The sequence below is a fragment of the Dipodomys spectabilis genome, unplaced genomic scaffold (genome assembly GCF_019054845.1).
Source record: "Dipodomys spectabilis isolate Male_0828 unplaced genomic scaffold, ASM1905484v1 ptg000321l, whole genome shotgun sequence".
Classification (NCBI taxonomy): Eukaryota; Metazoa; Chordata; class Mammalia; order Rodentia; family Heteromyidae; genus Dipodomys; species Dipodomys spectabilis.
The window spans coordinates 456,076-479,830 of record NW_024870998.1 but is presented as its reverse complement, the minus strand read 5'-3'; the positions used below and the strand labels follow the sequence as shown (position 1 = coordinate 479,830).

The 23,755-nt window shown below is 49.4% G+C and overlaps 1 protein-coding gene across 2 annotated transcripts; it reads right to left on the bottom strand.

Moving 5' to 3' along the window:
- Positions 1–14: 14 nt before the first annotated feature.
- Positions 15–23,441, bottom strand: LOC122128035 (ILK associated serine/threonine phosphatase). Of its 2 annotated transcripts, XM_042702336.1 has the most exons (13): positions 23,335–23,441; positions 16,525–16,590; positions 16,378–16,422; positions 16,044–16,100; positions 13,046–13,162; positions 11,850–11,976; positions 9,910–10,016; positions 9,480–9,573; positions 8,881–8,968; positions 7,649–7,770; positions 1,893–2,012; positions 456–537; positions 15–251 (listed from the first exon to the last, which is right to left on the bottom strand). In XM_042702336.1, the coding sequence occupies exons 1-13, from the start codon at positions 23,387–23,389 to the stop codon at positions 111–113; spliced, it is 1,221 nt and encodes a 406-aa protein (XP_042558270.1). In that variant the 5' UTR covers positions 23,390–23,441; the 3' UTR covers positions 15–110. The 2 variants fall into 2 exon arrangements, with proteins under 2 accessions (XP_042558270.1, XP_042558271.1); XM_042702337.1 differs by lacking the exon at positions 16,378–16,422.
- Positions 23,442–23,755: the final 314 nt, after the last annotated feature.

Genomic DNA, 23,755 nt, shown 5'->3' with positions numbered 1-23,755 from the left:
GGAACTCAAAAGACTAGGAAAAAAAGGAACCTTTATTTACAACTGTGGAGTCCCACAGACCGCAAAACAGTGCACGCGAAGGGGCCTGGGCGCCAGCACTGCGCACAGCCTCAGTGGCCAATCTGCACCAGCATCACCGTGACGTTGTCTGCAGAGCCCCGCTGCACCGCCTTGTTGGCCAGCCTGTTGCACGCGGCTTCGTAGCGGGCATCCAGGGCAGGCTTCCCTTCCCGGGACTGGATCTTTTCATCCTACCAGAGACAAATAGGCCCTAAGTGAACCAGGACCCTGCTGCGCCCCCCCCCCCCCACCCCCGCTGCTGTTGTTCATTTCAGACTCCATGCCAGGGAGGCTGGCAGAGCAAAGTGGCCAGTGAGTTCCCTGGGCATGGGGCTGCCCAGCTCCCTGGACTCCTGTGTCTCCACAAGTGAAGAGCACCCCTGTGACATTCTCACCTCCAGACAGGATAAGATGAAGTTCACGGCTTCTTCCGGGGTAAAGACTTTAAAAAGCCCATCACAGGCCAGCAAAATAAATCTACAGTGCCAGGGAAAACAAATGGGTTTTAGCAGCAAGCTTTATAAACATAGAAATGGAGATAAAATAAGTATTTGTCCCACTATTCAGTGGGCAAAGCCATCTTTAAAGCAGTAACTGGTATTAGAACAAGGCTAAAACTCCTTACAAAGTGGTGGGTGGGTGGGATGTTGTAGAATGAAAATGGGGTTACCATTCTCCCCCCGGGAAACAAAGCACACTTGATACTAAGTGCTGAGCTCAAACAAACAAGGGCAAGCTCTGATGACAGCGGGCTGGGGCGAGGGGCGAGCACAGCGAGGCTCCATCATGCGGGCCAGGCACCTGCTCAGGAGCTGTCAGGCCTGAGTGAAACGTCAACAGGACCCCTCCCCGAGGCAGCTGCCGGGCACCAGGGGACTTGGGGGGGCTGAAGGCAGCACCTTCCTTCCCTAACTACGCCTGAGTCTATGTCTGTTCTCTTCTTCAGCCATATTTCTTGAGCACATGGTCTGAGTGTGAGACAGTGGGGAGATGTCCAAGCAGGCTCCTGCTCCCTCCGTGTGCAGTCAGACCCAAATAATCACATGGACCTCTGGTTATAGTGCGACAAATAAAAGCAGCTATGAGGCAGATCAGAGCACAAGGCAAATGAGCTGGACCTGGTGTAAGGCAGACAGGCGTTGTCTAAACCAGGAGGGATTGCTGGAAACACTTCCAGGGTGCTAGGGTGGTGGACACCACGGCACATGACACACGACTCAGGGAAGGAGAGTGGGAGGAGAGCGTTAAGGGCCAGGGCCAAGGCAAGACACAGTCTCTTTCTCTGCAGCTCTGGGACAGGGGGCCACTCTTTAGCTCAGTCCTGGGAGCCCCGTTTTCTGTTCTCTCCTCACTCACTCCTGCAACTAGCTTAGTTCAGCCACTGTTATCGGTAGCGATTGCTTGAGGAGCTACTCTGTGAGACGTGTGCTGTCTCCGGGCACTCAGAACAGAAGACACACCGTGGACACACTGGTGCAGCGCAGCCTATTTGGCTCTGCTTCTCCACAAATTATAATGCATCAGAGGAAATGAGGACCCTGCACCGTTGGTCCCCAAAATACCCTGTCACCCCATCCTCCAAGTCACCTGCCATGACTGGAACCCACCCCACCGCCACTACCAAAACCTCCCAGAGCAGACCACACTCCTTTGACTCTGGACTGCACTGCCCACCCTACGTGTGGACACTCTGAGCCAAGTTCTCTTCATGTCTGCACCGTGCTGAGAACATGGTTCCCATAAAAGCCAGCAAAGGCTGAATACAACTGCAAAGGCCAGGAAGATGGACAACCTCGTATACTCAGACTTGTATCCCACCAAGGTGATTTTACCTGTCATTGGGGGTCAGCTGGCAGCGTCTGATGTCAGGCACAGAGGTGACCCCACAGCGCTTGTACTGCCCATCCCCGATGGAGCGGGACACCTCAAGCACGCCCAAGACACGCCCATCCCTGAAATGAGGAGAAAACATTTTCAGATTCCACCTACCTGACTGATCAGAAGCAATAGTGCTAGAATCTCATCCCATAGCAGAAACGGGAGCGAAGACCGAGGATGGAGAGTCCACATGGGCCAGCACGGTGGACATGTGTGTGTTTCGGTCTACTATACAGTGCTAGATTCTGAAGCACACCTTCTGTTGGAGGGGAGAACCCATGTCTCACACACGCTAGGCAGGCACACTACGCTGAGCTACATCCCAGCCCTGAGCACACTTACTTTACATCAATATGGCTTAATGTTAACGCAGACAGTACCCTGCACATTCTGGCTTAGGAAGAGATGGGAGCCGACAGGAAGAGGGCTGGGGCAGTGACTGCGGGGATGGTTCTGGTCCAGCCTCACAGGCGCCTCACTGGCCCTCAAGCCTCCATCTGAAAACTAGGCTGGGAGAACACACACACCTGTCATCCAGGCTGTGCTTGGTGCAGCACCGCGGAGGCTCGCAAGCCACACACAGCTTTGGAGATGTCCTGCAGCTAAGTGGACATGGCAGGAATCCCTCCTGGGCCTGGACTGCAGTCACGGTGCTCACTGAGCCCCAGCACCCAGGGAAGGTGGCTCATGGCCCAGTCCCCCTCTGTGCTCCTCAGCACTAAGCCATTCCCTGAGTCCTCCACTATGCAACAGCAAGAGGGACACCAAGCACACAGGAGCGAGGCGGAGGGTGAGGATGGGAGCAGGGCTGCGCAGCGCGAGGGCAGACAGCTCCAGAGGCAGCTCCAAGCTTGAGGCCCTGGAGAAGGCCACCAAGTGCATCCTTTGGTGGCCCAGTGACCCGTGCCACCTCCTCAGTGACACATTTCTGTCAAGCCCCATAGAATGCAAGGACAACCTCTGTAATGGAGGGTCTCCGAGGCCGGTTACCACAGCGGCCCCTGGGGCAGCACAGCTCGGGTGGAGGCGTGGAAACCTCTCCAGGCTGAAGGAAAGTGAGCACCAGAGGCTGCACCTCTCGCTCCTATTATGAGTGAAGCCCCAGGAAGTCTAGGAACGCGCCTGAGCTGCGGAGAAGAGAAGCAACACTGCGCTATGGGCACACAAGACGCCACTTGCAAGAACCCGCTGGTCCAAGGCAGGTTCTCCCCAACAAACTGCTGGGGTTTCACTTGCCCTGCCTGCTTTTCCCTTTCTTCCCTGCTCTCCTTTCCTGCGTCCCTCCAGAGTTACAATGCTTCCAGGAAGTAGGTTTTAAAGTCTCAGCCTACCAGGCCAACCCGGGAGGTAAGCCGGCACTACTCCCAGGACCAACTGTCCTGACCTTACATACACACTCTCAACCCTTGTTCATGCAGCTTCCTTTCCCTTTGCTTTTCCATCTGCCAATCAACCAGACAAATGTTCGCGCCCTAGGGGCATGCCAGTCAACATGTCCCTTGCATCTTAGCTGGGTCTGCTGATACTTTCTTATCCAGGTCTTTCTCCACAGTAGGAAACAAGGGACTAAGCCTTCTACTCCTCGTGGATTCTGGACTCCTCTGGCTACTAAAGCCAGCTGGAGACTGCTGACTCCCTCCTCTAGCTCGTGAGCCAAGGTCTTGGTAACTGTCAAGGATGGCTGTGTGCAGCCATGGCTCGGAGGTAAAGGACCCTCTCCAAGGCCAGTGATGAGCATGATGTGTGCTATGAAGACACGTGAGGCTCTGGTTCTTAAGAGGACCGTGAGTCCAGGACTGACTCAGTTTTAGGCACACACTACCAACAGATCAAATCTAGCGCTACCTGAAAACCTCATCTTCAGATAGCCATTACTGTCGTTACCTTCTCAGAGCAATTACCTGCTGCATTCTGCCTTTAGTGTAAAGAAGGGAATGAATGCACATGCAGATGCCATAGTGTTTGAGAATCACCAGAAAAATCAGGAAATGGGATGAAAGGGCAGGAAAAGTATGAATGTCACTTTACTCAATTCAATTTTGAACCACGTAATAGAGGGCTTTTTCATTTTGTGCTGGGGAGATTTACACTTACAATTGACCTTATTAGTCATTTTAACAGCACAGCATTAAAGCATTCATTCATGTTGCTACAATCATCACCAGTCTGTCTCTAACACTTTCTCATCTTCCCAAATGGAACCTGCCCCAGTAAGCACTAGCTTCCACACTTTCATTGGCCCAGCACCCCCATTTTTCTGTGTCTCTAGGCATCTGCCTCCTCCAGGGACTTCAAGAGTAGGCTCATGCAGCATCTGTCCTTCACACCTGGCTGACTTCCCCTAGCATGTCTCTTCCCCGCTGAAGCAACAGTGTGTGCTCCACTTCCTCTGAAGACTGAATGATAATGTTTGTTAGTGATGTACTTCGCTTATCTAGTCTTGTCAATGAATACGTAAACAGCTCCCCTGGTGGCTGTGGTGAGCTACGCTGCTGTGAAAAGGGCTGTAAGAATCTAGGCAAGCCGGTTTCCATTCTTCTGGGTATACTCAGCTGTGGGGCTAATGGGGTTACAGGACCCCATGGTAACAGTATACTTAGGCATTTAGGAACTTCCTCAGTTTAAGTATCCTTTCATGCTCCCGCCAGTGATATAAGCTTCAAAATTTCTACGTAATTATAAAGGATGAATATTAAAAATGGACAATAATGATCCTAATCACTAGGACAGAAACAAAACAACTAAAAAAACAGTTACTGGAACCCAACAAGGGTGTCCTCGGGGAGGGAGGTTCTGAGGCCCAGGGCAGCAAGGAGCTCTGACTTCTTTAACAGTGACACCTGATACCATGGCTTTGAAATTATTCTGACAAATGTATATACTGATGCTGTCAGGAATCAAGATTTTCCTCCTAAGAGTCATAAATATACACCAAAGTTCAGAAAAAATCTGTAATGTTAAATTTCGGTAATAAATTGCAACTTAAGTCCGCAATTTTCTATGTGTCGTGTTCCAATCCTTGAATGGCCTTAGAAGAAATGATACCTCATTGAAATAAAATACCCAGACCACACCCAGTCTGCAGCCCCCACCCCCACCCCCACCCCCACCCCCACCCCAGGTGTAGTGACAGGAGCAGCAGGAAATGACTGAGGGTGCAGAATCAGTCTAACAGAGCAAACAGCACATGGCACACATGGATTCCCAGGGCAAGGTGAGGAGAGCGGGGTGAAAGACAACATGCTTGTCCCCACCAACGCCAGTCCCCACTTCCCTGCAGACTGCTAGCAGAAGGGGTGCCTGCACATAACGCAGGACAGAGTCGCAGGTGGGAGAGGAGACCATCTTCATCCCGACCGAACTGACTCATACAAAGATCATGAAGGGATGCCAAGACCACGGATGGCAGCTGACAGGAAGCCGAATCTCAGCAGGAGCCAGCGTCTGTCCCAGGCAACTGCTGTTAGTACTGGAGCTAAGTGCGGGGACTCACCCTCACTGATGGAAGGTAAAGGCTTCAGAAGTGAGGAGCTGTCCAGTATGTAGCACACCAGTAAGACTTTCCTGTGTGTGCTGGGGACTGATCCCATGGCCTTATGCATGTCTTCAGGCCCACCACAAAACTTGGCGTGCCAGGTCGTAAGCTCAGGGCCTCGAGCTCTCAGTTGCTTCTTCCACTCACGGCTGGTGCGCCATCACTTCACCCCTATCTCTAGTCTAGCTTTTATATTTTTGTGAAGTAATTGAAAATGTTTCTGCCTATACTAGTTTTGAACCACAATCCTCAGATCTCAAACCCCTGAGTAGCTAGGAGTACTGGTGGGAGCTATCAGCAACCAGCTAATAATATACTTTTGCTACATGGAAATCTGAATCTAAAGAAGGCTTTAAACTTAACTTCTACCTTACATGAAGTATTTGGAAAAGATAGAGACATATTCATAATGTTGGTGTCTATTTAACACAATTCAAAGCCTAGCAAGAAATTCTCCATACTGATGAGACCTAGAAACAAAGTTTGGGGACATCTAGGGAAATGCGAATACAGACTGGATTTAGAAAACTGAGGAAGTATTCTGTTTTAGGTGTGGAAATGGTCACTATGACCAGAATGACCTCATGTCCGGGAGACATTCGCTCAAGTGCTGAGGGTGCTAAAGTCATGTCTAGGTGGGAGTGGTGGCACCTGCCTATAATCCTAGCATTCGAGAGGATCACAGTTCAAGACTAGCCTGGGCTACATAATGCGAGTGTCTCAGAAAGAAAAAAGAAACTTCCAGCACAGAGAGCGCAAGCAAATGCTGTCCAATACCTGGTAGCAGACATTAATTAACTGAAGATTAATGTCCTGAAGCTTTTGTTTGTATATTTAACCATTTTAATAAAATCTGCAGAGGTGGGAAGGAAGATGCAACAGGGCCTGTCTGTTCCTCCGGGGAGGATGGAGGGGAGAGATAACAGACCACAGTGGAGCTCTACAAATAGAAGCCAAACAGCCACTGTCCCTCTCTAGCTTCTCTTCCACACCCCTGAAAGGGCTCACTTGGGCTCTGGCTGTCACCTGACACCCTTGAGGCTCTCCACACAGCTCCGAGTTTGGGGGCAAGGATGGGGAAGTAACAGCACAGCATATTTATTTCAGCCTCGGGAATGCTAATAGCAAAGTGTTCTTAGTGGGAAAGAGATTTAAAGTTAGGAAGGGCAGAGGCGATACATCATTACAGTGTCCTAAGGCACAAACTCGGTCCCAAACAGCAGAAACCAGGACTGCAGCCACGCACTAAGTCCAAGGAGAAGCACTGCCTCAAAACCAGGCTCAGGTAAATCTCAGCTGTGACCACTGCCTCCTCTCACTGACCACCAGCCACCTGACAGGCTAAACTCAGGCTGGCTCCACAGGCTACACTCAGCCTGGGCAACGAACAGAAAGGGAACCACACTCGGAAGTACACAATCTGTAGTAGTACACTACCATTCTCTCATTTCCAACAGGAAACAAATTTTCAGTGGTCAAAACAGTATAGTGAATGAGAGACCACTTGTGATCAGACTCACGATGCAATGCCCTTCAAGCAGAATTTTTGTCAAGACCTGGGACGGTGCTGGTAGAGCACCGATGCACCTGACGAAGACAGCAGACCAGAGCAGTCACATGTCCTCCCAAGACAGAAGGTAGAACAGACTTGCTGAAGGCAGGCCAGCTAGGACATCACCTTCAGTGGCAGAGACAGCACACTCTGTGAAGATAATCCTATCTTTTTTAAAAAAACATCCAGACTGACCTGAACTCCTGAACTCAAATGATCCTCCTGCCTCAGCCTCCAAGTAGCTGGGACTACAGGTGCACGCTATCATGCCTGGCTCTGACTTCATCCTGTCTTAACCACTTCAGATTTTCTCTCTGGAGGACTCACCTAAAGCTGCAATTTAATTAGTGTGATAAAGGACAGTATTTAAGAGGCTTTCTGTGCAGAGAAAACGTTGCCAATGGTAAACATGATTATGAGTTTTGTCGTGTTGCACACTTAGGGAGGCATGTTTCTTGCACACAATTCCCCCCACTGAGACATAAATGAAAAGTCCTACACAAGGGTCTCTGCACGACAGGGAAGTTCTACAGACACGTCTGCAGATGTGTCCTGGGCAGCACCACCTCCCCTGCGCCCCCACAGTGCAGCAGTGCCCGCCTGTGCGCCCACCGTCCCGTCACCTGACGTTTCCTCCAGCTTTCTGTATTCTCATGCGCTCTTCGTACTGGGTTGGGTTATGCTCTTTGCTGAGACTTAAGGCGGCATGTTTCTGACTCTCTTCATTATACCGACAAAGGATTGCCTGGGAAGATGGAGATTACAAGTTATGAAACTTCATGAAGTGAACCAGTATCTGAAGTCATCAGCTGATGGGGAAGGCTAACAGTGTAGCTCCGTATTTGGCCACCTGCTGACAAATGCCAGTTTAGAAAACCATGTGTGAACTAAGCATCAGCTAGTAAATACCAGTCAGGATGGGAAGGCCCTGGATTTGGATGACCACAGCCATGATCGCCATGGCCACTGTCCATCATCTATGTCAGATGTGAAAGGGAACAGGCCAGCCTGTAAAAAGCAGGTGAGGCAGATGAGGAGCAGGCCGTGCCTCTGTAAGCTTTCAACCCCAAGATTTACTAGGTTAGGTTCACAGACGAAGATGCTGGGGCACGCAGATTGCAATGCAGCAAGAATCAGGCTCAAAGACGGATGTAAATTGAGCCTGAATCCAAAAATATTTCGGGGCCAATTTTATCCCTGCTCCCTACCGGGCCTACATACAGCCAGTCTACCGGAGGGTCAAAGCACAAACGAGGTTGGACTATCATCTCTCAAGTCACCGCTGCACCACTAGGGTGAACCGCCTGCCCAGAAATGTCAGGCAAGTGCGGGCAGCGTGACTGAGAGAGGAAGGAGCGGGGCTGGTGGGAAGGTGGCGACACTGTCCACCCACTGCCAATAAGAAACCCCATGCTGGGCTTTTCCTTGGCCCAGCAGCCTGGACCTAGTCTCTTGAGTAGAACACCATCTCAGAATTTCTAGCTGCAATGTTCAAGGTTGCAGGCCTTTGCAGAGGGGCCTAGAGAGCAGGTTTGGCTGCTACTGCTTGTTCCCTGCTGGGAGGTAAGAGAAACAAACAGCGAAGCCAGTTGCTCCAGCATCACTCAGGTGGTGCACACAGGCAGAACCCCCACAGCTGGTGGGTAAGAGGAGCAGCCCAGTATCAGAGCACACTGTAGCAGGTGGCTGTGGCAAGGGTCCAGTGTCACAGCGAACCGCAGCAAGTGAGGATAACAACAGCAGGGCCCACTGAGGTGCCAGCCCCTTCTTGGGGTCACCGGCAAGAACTCTACAGCAACCCCATCACAAGCTTTAGACATGCTGTCACCTAAGTGGGTGGATGAGAGCCACATACCCGGCTATCTCCAAGGTTGGCGATATACAGGATATTGTCCACAGCCAGGACACAAGTGGCAGTGGAGCCGTCCTTCCAGGCAGGCTTCCTGGGGAAACACATAGAAACGTAGTCACTACCACAGGCCAGGCCGAGAAACTGACTTCCAGAAGTGTCAAACAGACCATTTCCTTCACACTAAGACACAGTTAAAACATGGGTCATGACCCCAAATGCCCACATGTTCCAGGCTTCCTTCCCAGAGTGGTATTGCTAGGAAGCCTTAGGTCACAGCAGTTCCCTCAAAGGAGACTGTGGGACCTCACGACAGGTGGAAGAGGGACCGCGGACCCCCACCAGTTCTCCTTCTCCTGTTTTCTGGACCAAGGCTTGAAGATGTATGGTGCCATCATGATGTGCATCTCATCAAATCAATGCCCTCAAGTCCAAATGGTGAGCCATGATAAAACTCCCTTACTCCATCCACAGTAGCCTGGGTCAGATAGCACACAGGACCATTCAGAGCTAAGTGCCACGTCTGTTTACTTTGGTTCAGGTTTAGCTAATGATTACATGAGCTCACTTTCTGGGCACCTGCCCTCTCATGGAGTTGTACTCACTGGCTGGATGCCTGTTTAAGGAACTCCTCATCGGTATGCTTGAAAGTGTCCAATAGGCATCTCTTCACCGTTTTCTCTACACTGCTCACATCTCCTATCAGAAGGGCCAAAGAAAATCACCTCTAATGAAACCAAGACTGTCCTCCTCCCACTGGTTTCAGAATCTATTTTTTGCACAAAAAAACCCAACCTCTAAGTTTGAGCAAGAACAATCTTCCTTTCTTCACCTAAAAGCCAGTGCCAGGAGAACTGGTCTCCCAAGGTGCAGGCAGCCAAAATCCCACCCACAAACAGTTCGAAGGGAGGAAATGCAGCCTCAGTCACTTACTGGCAGCCCCCTCTCAAAAGTCATCAACAGGACCTCAAATCAACACAGGCACAGGCTGGGCCACCCACCCAAGGAGCAAAGCCAAGACTTGCCCTGGCTCACCTTTAGGAAACTTTCTAATTAAGTTCTGATGTAAATTCTGTGCAGCAAATTTTGAAGCTCTAATTCCTCCATGTCCATCAAAAACAGCAAAATAAGAAACTCGAGTACTAGAAGAAAGAATTGTGAATCAACCAAATTCTCACAGCAAAGATCACATTAAAGCTTTAAATCTCACTAAAGCTTTTAAATTTCATCTCAAACCATGTGCATTAATAATAAGATAGCAAGTCAAATGGTGGGAAAGCAGTCACATCACAAATGATAAAAGCCCAGACTTGTTTCAAAAATCAGCATATACTCTATTTTTTTCACTGATGCTGACCCTATAATCCAGATTTTTTTTTCCCATTTAAATCAAATAATAACAGAAAAACAGTGACTGATCCAGGAGAATTAAAAAGGGCTATAAGAGCTGGGCACTAGTGGCTGTAATCCTAACTACTCAGGAGGCTGAGATCTGAGGATCATGGTTTGAAGCCAACCTGAGCAGAAAAGTCCATGAGACTCTTATCTCTAGTTAACTACAGAAAACTGGAAGTGGCACTGTGGCTCAAAATGGTGGTGCTAGCCTTGAGCATTAAGTTGTTCAGGGACAGAGCCCAGGCCCTGAGTTCCAGCCCCACAACCAATGCAGGAGCTGGTGGCTCATGCCTGTAATCCTAGAGACTCAAGAGGCTAAGATCTGAGGATTGGGTTTGAAACCAGCTTAGGCAGGCAAGTCTATGAGACTCTTATCTCCAATTAACCAGGAAAAAGCAGAAAGTGGAGCTATAGTTCAACTAGTAAGTAGGGTATTAGCCTTTAGCAAAAAAGCTTAGGGAAACATCCAGTTCCAAGTTCAAGCACCAGGACCAGCATTGCACGCATGCATGCACGCACTCACGCGCACACACCCACACACATACACACACAGTCTGTTAAGGGCAAGGATAAGTTCCAGAATTCCTATTCAAATTTGATTAATTTAAGGCCTATCTTCCCAGTCGTATTCCTATTTCCCAAGTTTTTCCCAGAAAACCCACATAGATGGAATAATAGACATCAAAACAAAATATTTTTGGCCAGACACAATGATGCATGGCTATAGTCCCAGCTACTCAGGAAGTGGAAACCCCTAAAATTCAGGTTTAAGGCTATCCCTGGCAAAAACCCAGTGAGACCCCCCATCCCTACACTGTAGTTTCAGATACCTAGAAGGCATAGGTAGGAGAATTGTGATTGGAGGCCAGAAGAGCAAAAGGGAGACCCTATGTGAAAAATAATCTAAAAAACAACAAGAGCTATGGGAAGAGAACTTGTCTTGTCAAACCCTAAAAATGCTTACGAGGAAAAGAAATGTCAAATCCTAAATGTTGGGGGATTCCTTTTCCATTTAGGGCAATGTGAACCGTGAGAAACCCCATTTGAGTTTATAACTCACAACTGCCACCATGCAGCCTGGTATTTTCTAGCGACAGCAGTACTGATTTTAAGTCCAATGCAGCTCCCCCCAGGGGTTAGGCAGGCTCCATGCCTGGCCAACTCAGTCATCAGCAGCTCCCAACTCTGTCCTTCAGGACACAGAATAAGAAGACTCAGTTGCTCAGTTGCTGGAGGGAGTAAATCCAGCACCCGGTCACTCCCACACAGCAGAACTCAGCCACCGCCCTGACAATAGCTGGGCTTGGCCATTCCTAATGCAGATTCTGCCCCATGATCTCAGATATGGGGAGGCATCCTGGCACCTCTCCCCACCAGATGCCAGTAGCAGTTTCCTCCCCCAACTGTGACAACAAAAATGTCCCCGGGAATTCTTGCCCAGGAGAACCAAAATGTCACAACAGCTGAGAGCCACTGACGCAGAAGTGGCTCAAGTTTCATATATGTCAGTCTTTCTAGTAAAGACAAAACCAGGAGGAGAATGTATTGCCACCCAGGTTTGCTAGTGTATGCACACTCACATGAGCGACGACAGGGGTCTACACTCCTCAGTGATGTCATTCAGGATGACGTGGGCGTCCTGCATCTCCTCCCTCTCACCTTTCCTCTCAGCTACATAGCCTTTCAGGCCAAAGATCACCGATGAGGCTAAAGAGAGACAAGAAAAAAACCAATACAAAACTGTGTCCTGCCCTCCAGAAGCCCTAGTCCCAGAGCAAATAAGAGGAACAACGGCTGCTTTCATCAACTGTGTCCTAATGGAGCTAACAAGCACTCTGCATCTCTCGAGGCACCTCCCCAGCTGCAAATCCAGTCAGAATTATGAATGGGGCTTGGCTCGAGGCTGTGCCAGGACAGACACACGGGAGGATAGTGAGCAGTGAGAGTCAGCAGCTGGAGGGGAAGTGCTCCGATGCTCAGAGGTGGGACCAGACCAGAGGGAAAGTATCCTGGGCAAATCCAGTCCCATGATATTTTAACAAGGACAGGAAAACTACTTCTGAGAAATGCAAGTCAGCAGTCTGTCCCAAATGTCCTGTTTGTTAGAGACACTGAAGTTAAGAGATTTCCACACTTGAGGCTGGTGAGGACTGACACCCAACAATAAGAAAACTGCTTTTACTTCAAGGCAGAGAAAGGAATCTACAGGAGGCACAGATGCTGCCTTATTTAAAGGCAAGCTAATTCAAGCCCATTTTCTGACACCTGAGGCCACGTAAATACTAAGTGAATGCTTTTAGAAGAAATAACAGGCCAACCTAAAGCCCAACAGAGCTGCAAGTGGCTCGTTTCCTACATCTACTGTGCACTGAGGCAACCTGTGTCAAGTTTAAAGCAATCAGTACAGGCAGTGAAGTCCTGGCCATTTCTCCTTAGTAGATACCCTTCAAGAGGGCTTCTTAAAGACTGGGAGTCTGAGAGGCTAAGTAGACAATAAACTAACATTTCACAAAAGGTTTAGAAAAAAACTACCCGTGCTTAACTCTCAAGGAACAAATACAGTTTCCCATCTGCTCCAATGCAGGGTCATCATGTACATGAAAGTCAAGAGAGAAAAAGTAAAGGTAGTCTTGGAAAACATTTGCAAAAAAGGAACCCTATTTCTTAAATTCAGACACAGAAGGAAGGACTACAATTAGAAAGCTAAGACTGCTTTTGCTCTGGGTTGTTTTAAACTATAGAGTCTAATACATTTGTTTTCAAACTGTCTGAAAACCTTTACAAACTTTCTTTTCCACAAGCTCTTCACCGCCATTCTCCTCTTCCTCAGAGGTTTTCCTCTTTGCTCCTTTCCCTTCATTCTTCACCTGGGGAATTGATGTGGCAAGAGAACCTAGAAATAGAGAGAGCCAGACACACAGCTGTAGACCATTGGAAAAGTCACCAGCAAACAAGGCTCCAGCCAGCCTCAGACAAAGCAAGCAATGTTCCAACAGAGGCCTGGCAAACAGGCAGAGTGGGCAGGCCCTCAGGGGCAGGACAGTGCTGAGGAGCCTAGTGGGAAAAACACAGGGCAATATCTGCCCCCCGAGTAGGAACAACTTGTGCACTCTTATGACCAGAGTCAGGATGTTTAGTGAGAAACAAGGGGCTTTCCGAAATGTGTACACACACTAGCATATCCTGAACAAGTTCAAAAGCTTAGTGCCCAGGAAGGCTCAAAATAAGGAAAAGGCAGAAGAGGGAGGCTTCCCAGCTCCACCTGCAGAGTATGGTCTGTATTCAAAAGCCATACTTAAGGGTGCTTGCAGCTCTTACAGTCTAGCCTTAGAAGTGTGCTCATAAGAGAAGATTCTTAGTGGTTTAGACTTCTGTTTCAGCATCTGAATGGGATTCAACCAGGTAAGATACACAAAACATTTGTTGGGCTACCTGGTACACTTAGTGCCCAATAAATAGTTCTCAATGTTCTCTGCATTTAGGTACAAAAATATGTAGCTATTCATGAAACCTGCTCTGTACTAGACATCTGAGTACTGAGGAAAAAGAAAATGTCTCTGCCTTCAGGTGCAACTGTGTGCAGAAGGGCAGATGCCTCCAGCAGTGGCACCTGACTCACACATGCCACCCTGCGCGGCACAGGGCAGACCGCTGCAGCAGACAACAGAGGCCCTGCAGCCGTACTGACAGCTCACTGCTGGTTCTAGTTTCCCAATGTGTAGGTGAAAGTGCTTCCTTTCTTCTGAATTTTACGCCAGACCAACTTTCCAGCTCTGCTGCTTTTAAGCCAATTAACTGGAGACAGAGAATGGGGTCTGCACGGGAGACAGACCCTAGTCTGGGGTTGATGTGATGGCCTACACAGGCATCTCACAAATGGTGAAAAAATGCCTGCTGAATGTGTGGTTCTCAAGACATTCAAGCTTTTATCTCTATTCTTCTTCCCCCCCAAATCAAGTGTCCTCACTGTGCTATTTAAATCTTCTAAATCATTACTAGATTACCATCTTTAAACTACAAATAAGTGGAAAACAGCTAAGCTGAAACTTCATTTTTTTTTTTCTTGTGCCCAGTACTGGGGCTTGAACTCCAGGCCTTGAGTGCTTGCTCAGTTTATTGCTCAAAGCTGGCACTCTACCACAGCCACAGCTCCACTTCTAGCATTTGGCAGTTAACTGGAAATTTGGAAATAAAAGTCTCATGGATTTTCCTATCTGGACTGGCTTTACTGAGATCCTCAGATTGCAGCCTTGTGAGTAGCTAGGATTATAGACGTGAGTAAATGGCACCTGACTTGAATCTCCATTTCTTTTGTTAAACATATGATCAGCCTTGCTGCACATACTAACATTCACTAGAACTAAAAGTCCTGTCCTCATTGGAGAGATTTCAGGCTAGATGGCATGTACACGCTGTACATAAGTCCCAAAAAGGTGGGCCTTATGCTTGCTAGACAAGTGCTCTACCACCTGAAACCCTCCTCTAGCCCAGAGAATTCTTAAATAAGATGACTGTATTGTTTTCTTAACTGATCCCACTGATGGAAGAAATACAAGAAACCTATTTGGAAAGGTAGTGAGTATTATAAAAGTGAAGTTTTATACAAGTAACCGCATACCGAACAGGTCTGCCTGAACCCTTACTTCCCTGCACCCACTAGAGAAGTCCAAGTGAGAAATTCTCAGTAAGATGCAGCAACATCTTTGAGTATGACAACAAAATGAAATCTGCTCAATTCTTATCTTCTATTTCACAGGGACACAAAAAAAGGAAAGTGAACACTGCCAGGAGCAGATAGAATCAATGCTGAAGGCTGGATACATCTGGGTCTGTCAGGAATATAACAAATCAAATCAGAACAGGCTCAACAACAACAAAAAACATTTAAGGTCATTTTTATTTGAGGTGCAGGGAGTCATACCTGAAATCCCAACTGCTCAGGAGGCTGAGACTAAGAGGACTGTAGTTCAAGACCAGCTGGTGCAAAAAGTTAGCAAGACCCAATCTCAACAATTAAGTGAGGGCATGTTGGTATATACCTGTGATTCCAGACAGGTAAGAGGCAAAGGTAGGAGTATCAATGTTCAAGGTCCACATAGAGTAAACACTCAAAATACTATCCGAAAATTAAAGCAGGCTGGAAATGTGGTGTAGTGACAGAGTGCTTGCCTAGCATGCATGAAGCCTTGGATTCGATTCCTCAGTACCACACAAACAGAAAAAACTGGAAGTGACACTGTGGCTCAAGTGGTAGAGTACTAGCCTTGAAAAAAAAAAGCTCAGGGACAGCGCCTAGACCCTGAGTTCAAGCCCCCAGGACTGGCAATAAATAGGTGGGGGAGGGAAAGGATAGTGGGAGAACAAGGGAGGGGATAACAATGCTCGACAAGAAATGTACTCGTTGCCTTACTCATGTGACTGTAACTCCTCTGTACAGTATCTTCACAATAAAAAAAGAAATAGATCCATAGATAATAAATAAGGCAAGCAAAAAAATAGAGAGCTGGGTGCCTGTGGCTCACACCTATAAACCTTGCCACTCAGAAGACTGTGTTCTGAGGCCAGTCCAGGCAGACAAATCTAAGAGACTTTCATCTCCAATTTAACCACCAGAAAGCCAGAAGTAGAGCTGTGGCCCAAGTGGTAGAGTACCATCCTTGAGCAAGAAAGCTCAGGGACAGCACCCAGGCCCTGACTTCAAGCCAAAGTACTAGCCCCCAAACAAAGCCCCCAGATGTTTGAGCAGCACATGTCCTATTCCTGTCAGCACTTACCTGGATCACTACTGCCGGCAGGTGGGAGGTCATCAAAGAGCAAAGGTCCCCCTGGTCCTGAAACAAGCAGAACACGTGGTGAGCCAAGAAAAAGAACAGGATGACGTCTCAGATCCCATCCCACCAGGACACCGAGGTGGGTTTTGAAATCAACTCAGAGCTCGTGGCAACTTACACTGAAATGAACCTATTTCAAAGTCCTATCATTGCAAAGGAAATACAATTCCACCTTCAAAAGTCGCATGTTATCTCAGCTAGCAAACTTTCAAATGAGCCAGAGAAGACTGTTCCACATGTTACGTGGTTCTTCTCAGGGCAGGTTTTTCTGCCTTACCTGAGGCCATGTGTTCAAAACTTAAGACAGCCACACCTAAAACATCTGTGTGTTGAAAATGGGGGAAAGGGAAAAAGATTGAGACAACTACAATCCCAGGATGAGTAGAGAGGTTGACACACACCTGGGAGAGCCTGAAGACTGTACCTGAGTCAGTACTGCTGGCCGGAGGGAGGTCGTCAAAGAGCAGAGGTCCTTCCTGAGCGTCTTTCCCTAAAAGAGAAACCTTGTTGAGGAGCAGGTCTCAAAGGGCAAAAGATTATGGTGTCTTCTGCTGAAGGACAGGTTTGCTAGCAGGCAAAATGTTCTTTTTTTTGGTCAGTCGTGGGGCTTGAACTCTGGGCCTGGGCGCTGTCCCTCAGCAATTCAGCTCAAGGCTAGCGCTCTACCACTTGAGCCACAGCACCACTTCTGGCCTTTTCTCTTTATGTGGTGTTTAGGAATCAAATCCAGGGCCTCATACATTCGAGGCAAGCACTCTACCACTGAGCTGCCTTCCCAGCCCAAATGTTCTCCTTTCTATTGGACAAAATTTACTTTAAAAAATACTTCCTATGCCGGGCGCCAGTGGCTCACACCTATAATCCTAACTACTCAGGAGGCTGAGATCTGAGGATTGGGGTTGAAAGCCAGCCCAGGCAGGAAAGTCCATGAGACTCCAATAAACCACTCAGAAAACCAAAAGTGGCACTGTGGCTCATGTGGTAGAGTGCTCGCCTTGAGTTGAAGAGCTGAGGGACAGCACCCAGGCCCAAAATTCAAGCCGCATGACTGACAGAAAAATAAAAAACAAAATACTTCTTAGCTGGTCACTAGTGGCTCACTCCTGCACTCCTAGCTACTCAGGAGGCTGAGATCTAAGGATCACAGTTTGAAGCCAGCATGGACAAGAAAGTTGTGAGATGTTTATATCCAATTACTACCAAAAAAGTCAAAGAGGAGCTAGGGCTCAAGTGGCAGAGCACTAGCCTTGGGCAAAAAAGCTCAGGGACAGTGCCCAGGCACTGAGTTCAAACCCTAGGACCAGCACATATACAAAAAAATTCCTGGACAGCTATTTAATATGGACCTTTTTTTCCCAACAGTTATAGTCAACATAAAAGCAAAGAACAATGTCCCAACAGGCATTTTAAGGGACCCTGGGTATTTTAAAAATACATACTTTAAAAACATATTTTTGAGTTGGGCGCCGGTGGCTCACACCTGTAATCCTAGATACTCAGCAGGCTGCGACCTAAGGATCATGGTTCAAAGCCAGCACGGTCAGGAAAGTCCGTGGGACTCTTATCTCCAATGAGCCAATAGAAAACCAGAAGGGGCACTGTGGCTTAAGTGGTAGAGCACTAGCCTTGAGCTGAAGAGCTCAGGACAGCACCCAGGCCCAGAGTTCAAGCCCCATGACTGACAAAACAGAAATAACAACAAAAAACCCACATATTTTTCCTGGTGATTTCATCAAATGTAGGTGCCTCACACTTGTGATCCGACCTACTGAAGATTAATGCACTTCTCTAAGAGGCCATTTTAAAAGCTGCTTTGCTGCGTTTGTGAATTGACTAAACGCTGGGTACCTAGCCTGCCATTTTGCATCTGTGCCCTCTGATCTGAGCCAGTTCCCTGCAGTCACTTTACAATTCCCTTAGGCTCCAGAAAGAACAGAATTTACCAATAAGCATCTTGGGACAAGAGGCAGCCAAAAGCTACAGACTACCCACCAGGCAGGCCTCTGCAATCAAAGACCAGAGCTAACACAATCGGAGCCATACTGGTGTCTTGGAACTGTTTTAACTATACGTACTTTTCTCACCCTCAACTCACCCCCCTATTCAACCTCCGGCTAATGTCCGTCCCCTGAAGATGGCTGAAGATGGACTGAAGTGCTTGCTATCTTCACATGCCCATCCTTCACTATGCCTTTTCATGTCGCATTTAGGGCAAGTGGCCTAAGGTGGGATTCCTGGAGTTTGCCCTTGGGTCTAAAAACCTGGCTTCAAGACAAAGCCAACCCAGGCAGAGAGAGATTCTATCTCCAGTCAACCAGCAAAATGCCAAGCTGGAGGTGTGGCTCAAAGCCAAGTGAGTGTGTAGCTGAGCTCAAACCCAGCAAAAAGGGGAAAATAAAATCAAACCTTTTTCCCCTTTGGCAGTGCTAGTGATCAAACCCAGGGTCTCACACATGATAAGCACATTAGCTACCACTGAGCTATACGCCAGCCCCCTAAATCCAAGAGGCTGACATGTTTTGTCAGAGGGGGTGGGGTGGGGGCAGACAAATGTAGAGGAAAAATGGGGAAATACAGTCATAATACTCAATCTAAATAAGTGAAAATGGAATCAGGTACTTCAGGGGATGGGTAGGGTTGGAAATTAGGAGAACAATGATGGAAAGGGTAACATTGATCAATGCATTATACTCATGAACTGACATGCTGAACTAAAACCTCTTGGTAGAACTACTTCAAGAATAAGCCAGGAGTTAGGACTGGCAGCTCATGCCTGTTATCCTAGCTACTCAGGAGACTGAGATCTGAGAATCACAGTTCAAAGTGAGACCAGGCAGGAAAGTCTTGAGATTCTAATCTCCAATAAACCACCAGAAAACCAGAAGTGGTGCTGTGGCTCAAGTGGTAGAGCACTAGCTTTGAGTAGAAGAGTTGAGGGACAGTGCCCAGCCCCAGAGTTCAATTCCCACGACTAAAAAAAAAAAAAGTATAAGCCAGGAGCTAGGCACTCACACTCACACCTGTAATCCTAGCTATTCAGGAAGCTGAGATCTGAGGATCATGGTTCAAAGCCAGCCTAGGCAGGAAAGCCTCTAAGAGTATCTCCAATTAACCACCCAAAAACCAGAAGTGGTACTGTGGCTCAAAGTGGCAGAAGTGGAAGAGCGCTAGCCTTGAGCAAATAAATGAGCTAAGGGACAGCACCCAGGCTATGAGCTCAAGCCCTACCCTCCCCCTCCCCCACAGAGAATAAAAAAAGGCAGAATCTTGAGAAGACAAAAATTGACTTTAGACCAAGAAAACCTTTTGGGGGGGGGGGGGGCAGGGGACAGTCTTGGGGCTTGAACTCAGGGCCTGGGCGCTGACCTGGAGCACTCCACTGCTTGAATCACAGCTCCACTTCTAGCCTTTTGGTGGTTACTGGAGACAAGAATCTCACACAGGCTTTCCTGCCTGAGCTGGCTACAAACCATAATCCTCAGATCTCAGCATCCTCAGTAGCTAGGATTACAGGCATAAACCACTGGCATCTGGCTCCAAGAAAACTTCTGTATCTCAAAGCAAGACTTCAGGAATAAAGAAGTCTTCAACCATTTACAGGTACTAGTAAGTCCTACTTCAGTAACATTCTGCAATGAAAGAAAATCTGTCATAACATGTCACAATCCTTGCACAGCAGAATTCAATGTCTATGAAGAAAATGAGGAGTTTCAAAGTCAAATATCAGCCTCAGGAGACAGCTGGAGAAATTCTTATCTAAACTCAAAAGACACATTTTAAAGTTTTAGGCCTCACATGAATCGTAACCATCTCTATAGCTCTTTTCTATCAAATCCTGAACTGGCACACAGGAACTGGGGAAGCGCTGAATGAAGGAAGCAGAGTGGTCCCCCTTGTCCAGGGTCTAGCCTTCCTGAGGTCTTCTGCAGTCCACAAATACTAAATGGAACATTACTGCAACATACAACTCCCATTTGCAGCTGTGTGCCATCTGATCAGAGTGAAATCTTGTGTCGGCCTGCCCCTCCTGCCCAGGCAACAGCTTTTCCATCTCCACCCACCTATCTTCTGTACTCTCAGCCTGTCCACTGCTGACTCAGTGGCTGTTCTGGCTACCACCATGACCGCACTGTCATACTACCTGCGTAACTTTTACTTATGTCCACAAAGCACTTTTATCACAGTGTATTGTCGAACTGCTCTGTTAATCTCTCATTATGCCTAATAAACCAGACCTTACCGTAGGTACCTATACAGAAGAAGTAGACTTCTAGTGCTTGCTTATACTGACGACTGACTAGCATCTATAAAGCACCATGTGCTATTTTATGGCACCTGCGCCAAGGCACAGGATGAGAGCAAACAAGTCAGTTACCTATTGTACAGATGTGGCCAAGTGTACCTTACAGAAAGCAGCACAAGTGAGTGAATACATGGATCTCAAACCAGTCAAGTTATATTTCCCACCCAACTTTTAGATCTTTTATTGTTCCCTGTATAACTTAGAAGTTTGTAGCACTAGCATTTCATAGTGAAAGTCTTCATGCAGATTAACTGTTTCTCAACCCACTTTAGCAATCCATATGATTTAATGAAATACAGTATGCAAGTTACTCTTTAACAGAATCAGTGCTTCAGAAAAGTGTGAAATTCAATTGTTTTCCTTCGAGTATTTTGTTACTGGTTTCTTGGTTTTGTTTTCAGACAGGGTCACAATGTTCGCCTAGGCTACCTCCAAACTTATGTATCTCTTGCCTCCACTTTCAAGTGCTGGAATTACAGGAACATACCAGCATGCAGTGGTTCATCTTATTGGTTTTAATCAACTACCTGTGAAATTAATCACAATTCTGCTCCTCACATTAGTCTCTCCCTCTGTTTCCTGAAAGCATTGTATTCTTACACTTGGTTTTATTTGGTTTGTGTTTGCTGCCTTTTTGTTATTGTTGGTCGTGGAGCTTGAACTCTGGGCCTGCATGCTGTCCCTCAGCTCTTCAGCTCAAGAACGCTCTACCACTTGAGTCACAGTGGTGCCACTTCCAGTTTTCTAGTGGTTTATTGGAGATAAGAGTCTTAGACTTTCCTGAGCAGCTGGTTTTGAACCCCAATCCTCAGATCTCAGCCTCTTGAGTAGCGAGGATTACAGGTGTGAGCCACCAGCGCCCAGCTTGCTTCCATTTTTTTTGTGCTGGTACCTGGCTTTAACTCAGGATCTTGAGCTCTGTTTTTCCTCAAGGCTGGTGCTCACATCTCTACTTCTAGCTTTTTGCTGATTAATTGGAGGGAAGTCTCTAGGATTTGTCTACCCAGATTGGCTTTGAATCAAGATAGTCAGACTTTGGCTTCCTGAGTAGCTAGGATCACAGGTGTGAGCTACCAGCACCTGGCTGTTAGGCTTCTTTTAAAGTAGATTCTTTACAACGCTATTTTTAAAAATACAACGTCAATGCCCTAATGCACTCTCAAGGGACAAGGCACTTATTAAGCCCAAGCAGCCCTTCAGCCATCTTGTCAGCCAGAGCTCGAAGCTGCTTCTGGAAAACAAAAGCAGGATGTGCCCTCCAGACTAAGTACCAACTTGTATGTCAGTGGTCAGGCTTCATGTCCTGTCATGGGAGCCTTCCTGAGAGGAGACCCAAATAAATTTCAGGTTAAAAAAAAAGTAGTAAGACATTCTGGGGCTGTGAATGTGGCTCAGTGGTAGAGTGCTGGCCTAGCATGCAAGAAGCCCTGGATTTGATTCCTCAGTACCATATACACAGAAAAAGCCAGAAGTGGCACTGTGGTTCCAGAGGTAGAGTGCTAGCCTTGAGCAAAAGAAACTCAAGGACAGTGCCCAGGACCTGAGTTCAAACCCTAGGACTGGCAAAAAAAAAAAAAGTAAGACTTTTTTAAAAATGACAATTCGGGGCTGGGAAGGTGGCTCAGTGGTAAAGTGCTTGCCTTGCATGCAAGAGACCCTAGGTTCAATTTCTCAGCACCACATAAGCAGAAAAAGCTGGAAGTGGTGCTATGGCTCAATTGGTAGAGCTTGAGCTGAAGAGCTGAGGGACAGCACCCAGGCCCAGAGTTCAGGCCCCGTGACCTACCAAAAAAAACAAAAACAAAAGCTAAGAGGGCTGGGAAGGTGGCTCAGTGTTACAGTGCTTGCCTTGCATACGTAAGGCCCTAGGTTCGATTCCTCAGCACCACATAAGCAGAAAAAGCTGGAAGTGGCGCTGTGGCTCAAGTGGTAGAGCGCTAGCCTTGAGCTGAAGAGCTCAGGGGCAGTGCCCAGGCGCAGAGTTCAGGCCCCACGACCGACCGCACCCCCCCCCCAAAAAAAGACGGTTTGTGGCACACGTGAGAATCCAAACTCTGCCCCAAACACATTCAGACCCACGGAGAATGCTAACTGCACGCAGCAGTAACCAGTTACCTTGAAAAAGAACCGTGGGCCCAGGCGGCACCGGCGGGACGGCCAGCGAGGGAAGGGGACAAAAAGACAGAACCCAAGACGGAGGGCAGCGCAGAGGCGGAAGCCCAGAGGCAGGGGCGCGGGGCGGGCTCCGAGCCCCGCGCCCCGCACCGACAGGCCCTGCTCCGCACGCCGTCCCGCAGCACACGAGCTCATCCCGAGTCTCCCGCCCGCCCGGCCTCGCCCCGGGCGGCGGCACGCTCCCCTCGGCGACCCCGGGGTCGGCCTTCCCGGCCCGGGCCGTTTAGCCAGGCTCTGGAACCCCGCCGGGAGGCCTCGGGGTCGGGCGGCCCCGGCCTGTTCCTCAACTTGGCCAGGCCCTCCGCCCCGCCACGTTCGGCTGGTGACCGAGGCGATGAACGACGGCGTCCGGCCGGGAACGTTCGCGCGTTCGTCCTGGCGACAGCTGCAGTGACCCGGCGCGGGCCGACAGGCGCGGGGCCGAGGGCCGCGGGGAGCCGGCCCGCCCGCCCCGCGCAGTCACCGCCCGCCGCGGGCCCGCGGCGGCGACGAGCGGCCCGGCCCGGGGCGGCGCGGCGCGCGGGGCCCGGCGAGCGCGGGGAGGGCCGGCGACCGAGCCCCGGGGCCGCGTCCCGCTTCCAGCTCGCAGGCCCCGGGGCCCCGGAGCCCCGCGCCGTGCCGGGCGCGCAGGCCGGGGCGGCGGCGCTTCCTACGTGCGCGGCGAAGATGGCGGAGCCGGCGGGCGGCGGAGCAGGCCCCGAGCGGCCGCCCCGCGCCGCGCCGCAGGCCGCCGCCCTCCTCCACCGCGCCGCTTACCGGCAGCCGCGCGCGGCGCCCGCTCGGGCTCGGGCAGGTCCCCGAACAGGTCCATGGCCGAGGCTGGGCGGCGGCGGACGCGCAGCCCGGCGGCGGCCCCGCTCCACACTCGGGCGGCGGCGGCGCCGTCAGTCACCGGGCGGCCCGGGACGCCTCCAATCGGCGTGAGACGTGCTCGCCGCCCCAGAATGCCGCGCGCGAGGGGCGGAGCTCGGGCGGGGCTCCGGGCTGCGCACGCGCACCGGGCCCCCCGCGAGCACCCGGGGGCGGGCCGCGGCGTGAGAGGCGCGGCGGCGGGATCGTGGTTCTCCTGGCCGCGGGCTGTGCCAGGACGAGCTCCGGACGTCCGCGGGCCGGAGACGGAGAGGCCGAGCCCCGTGTGCAGCACCGACCTCATCCTCGTCTCCTCTCGACCGTGCTG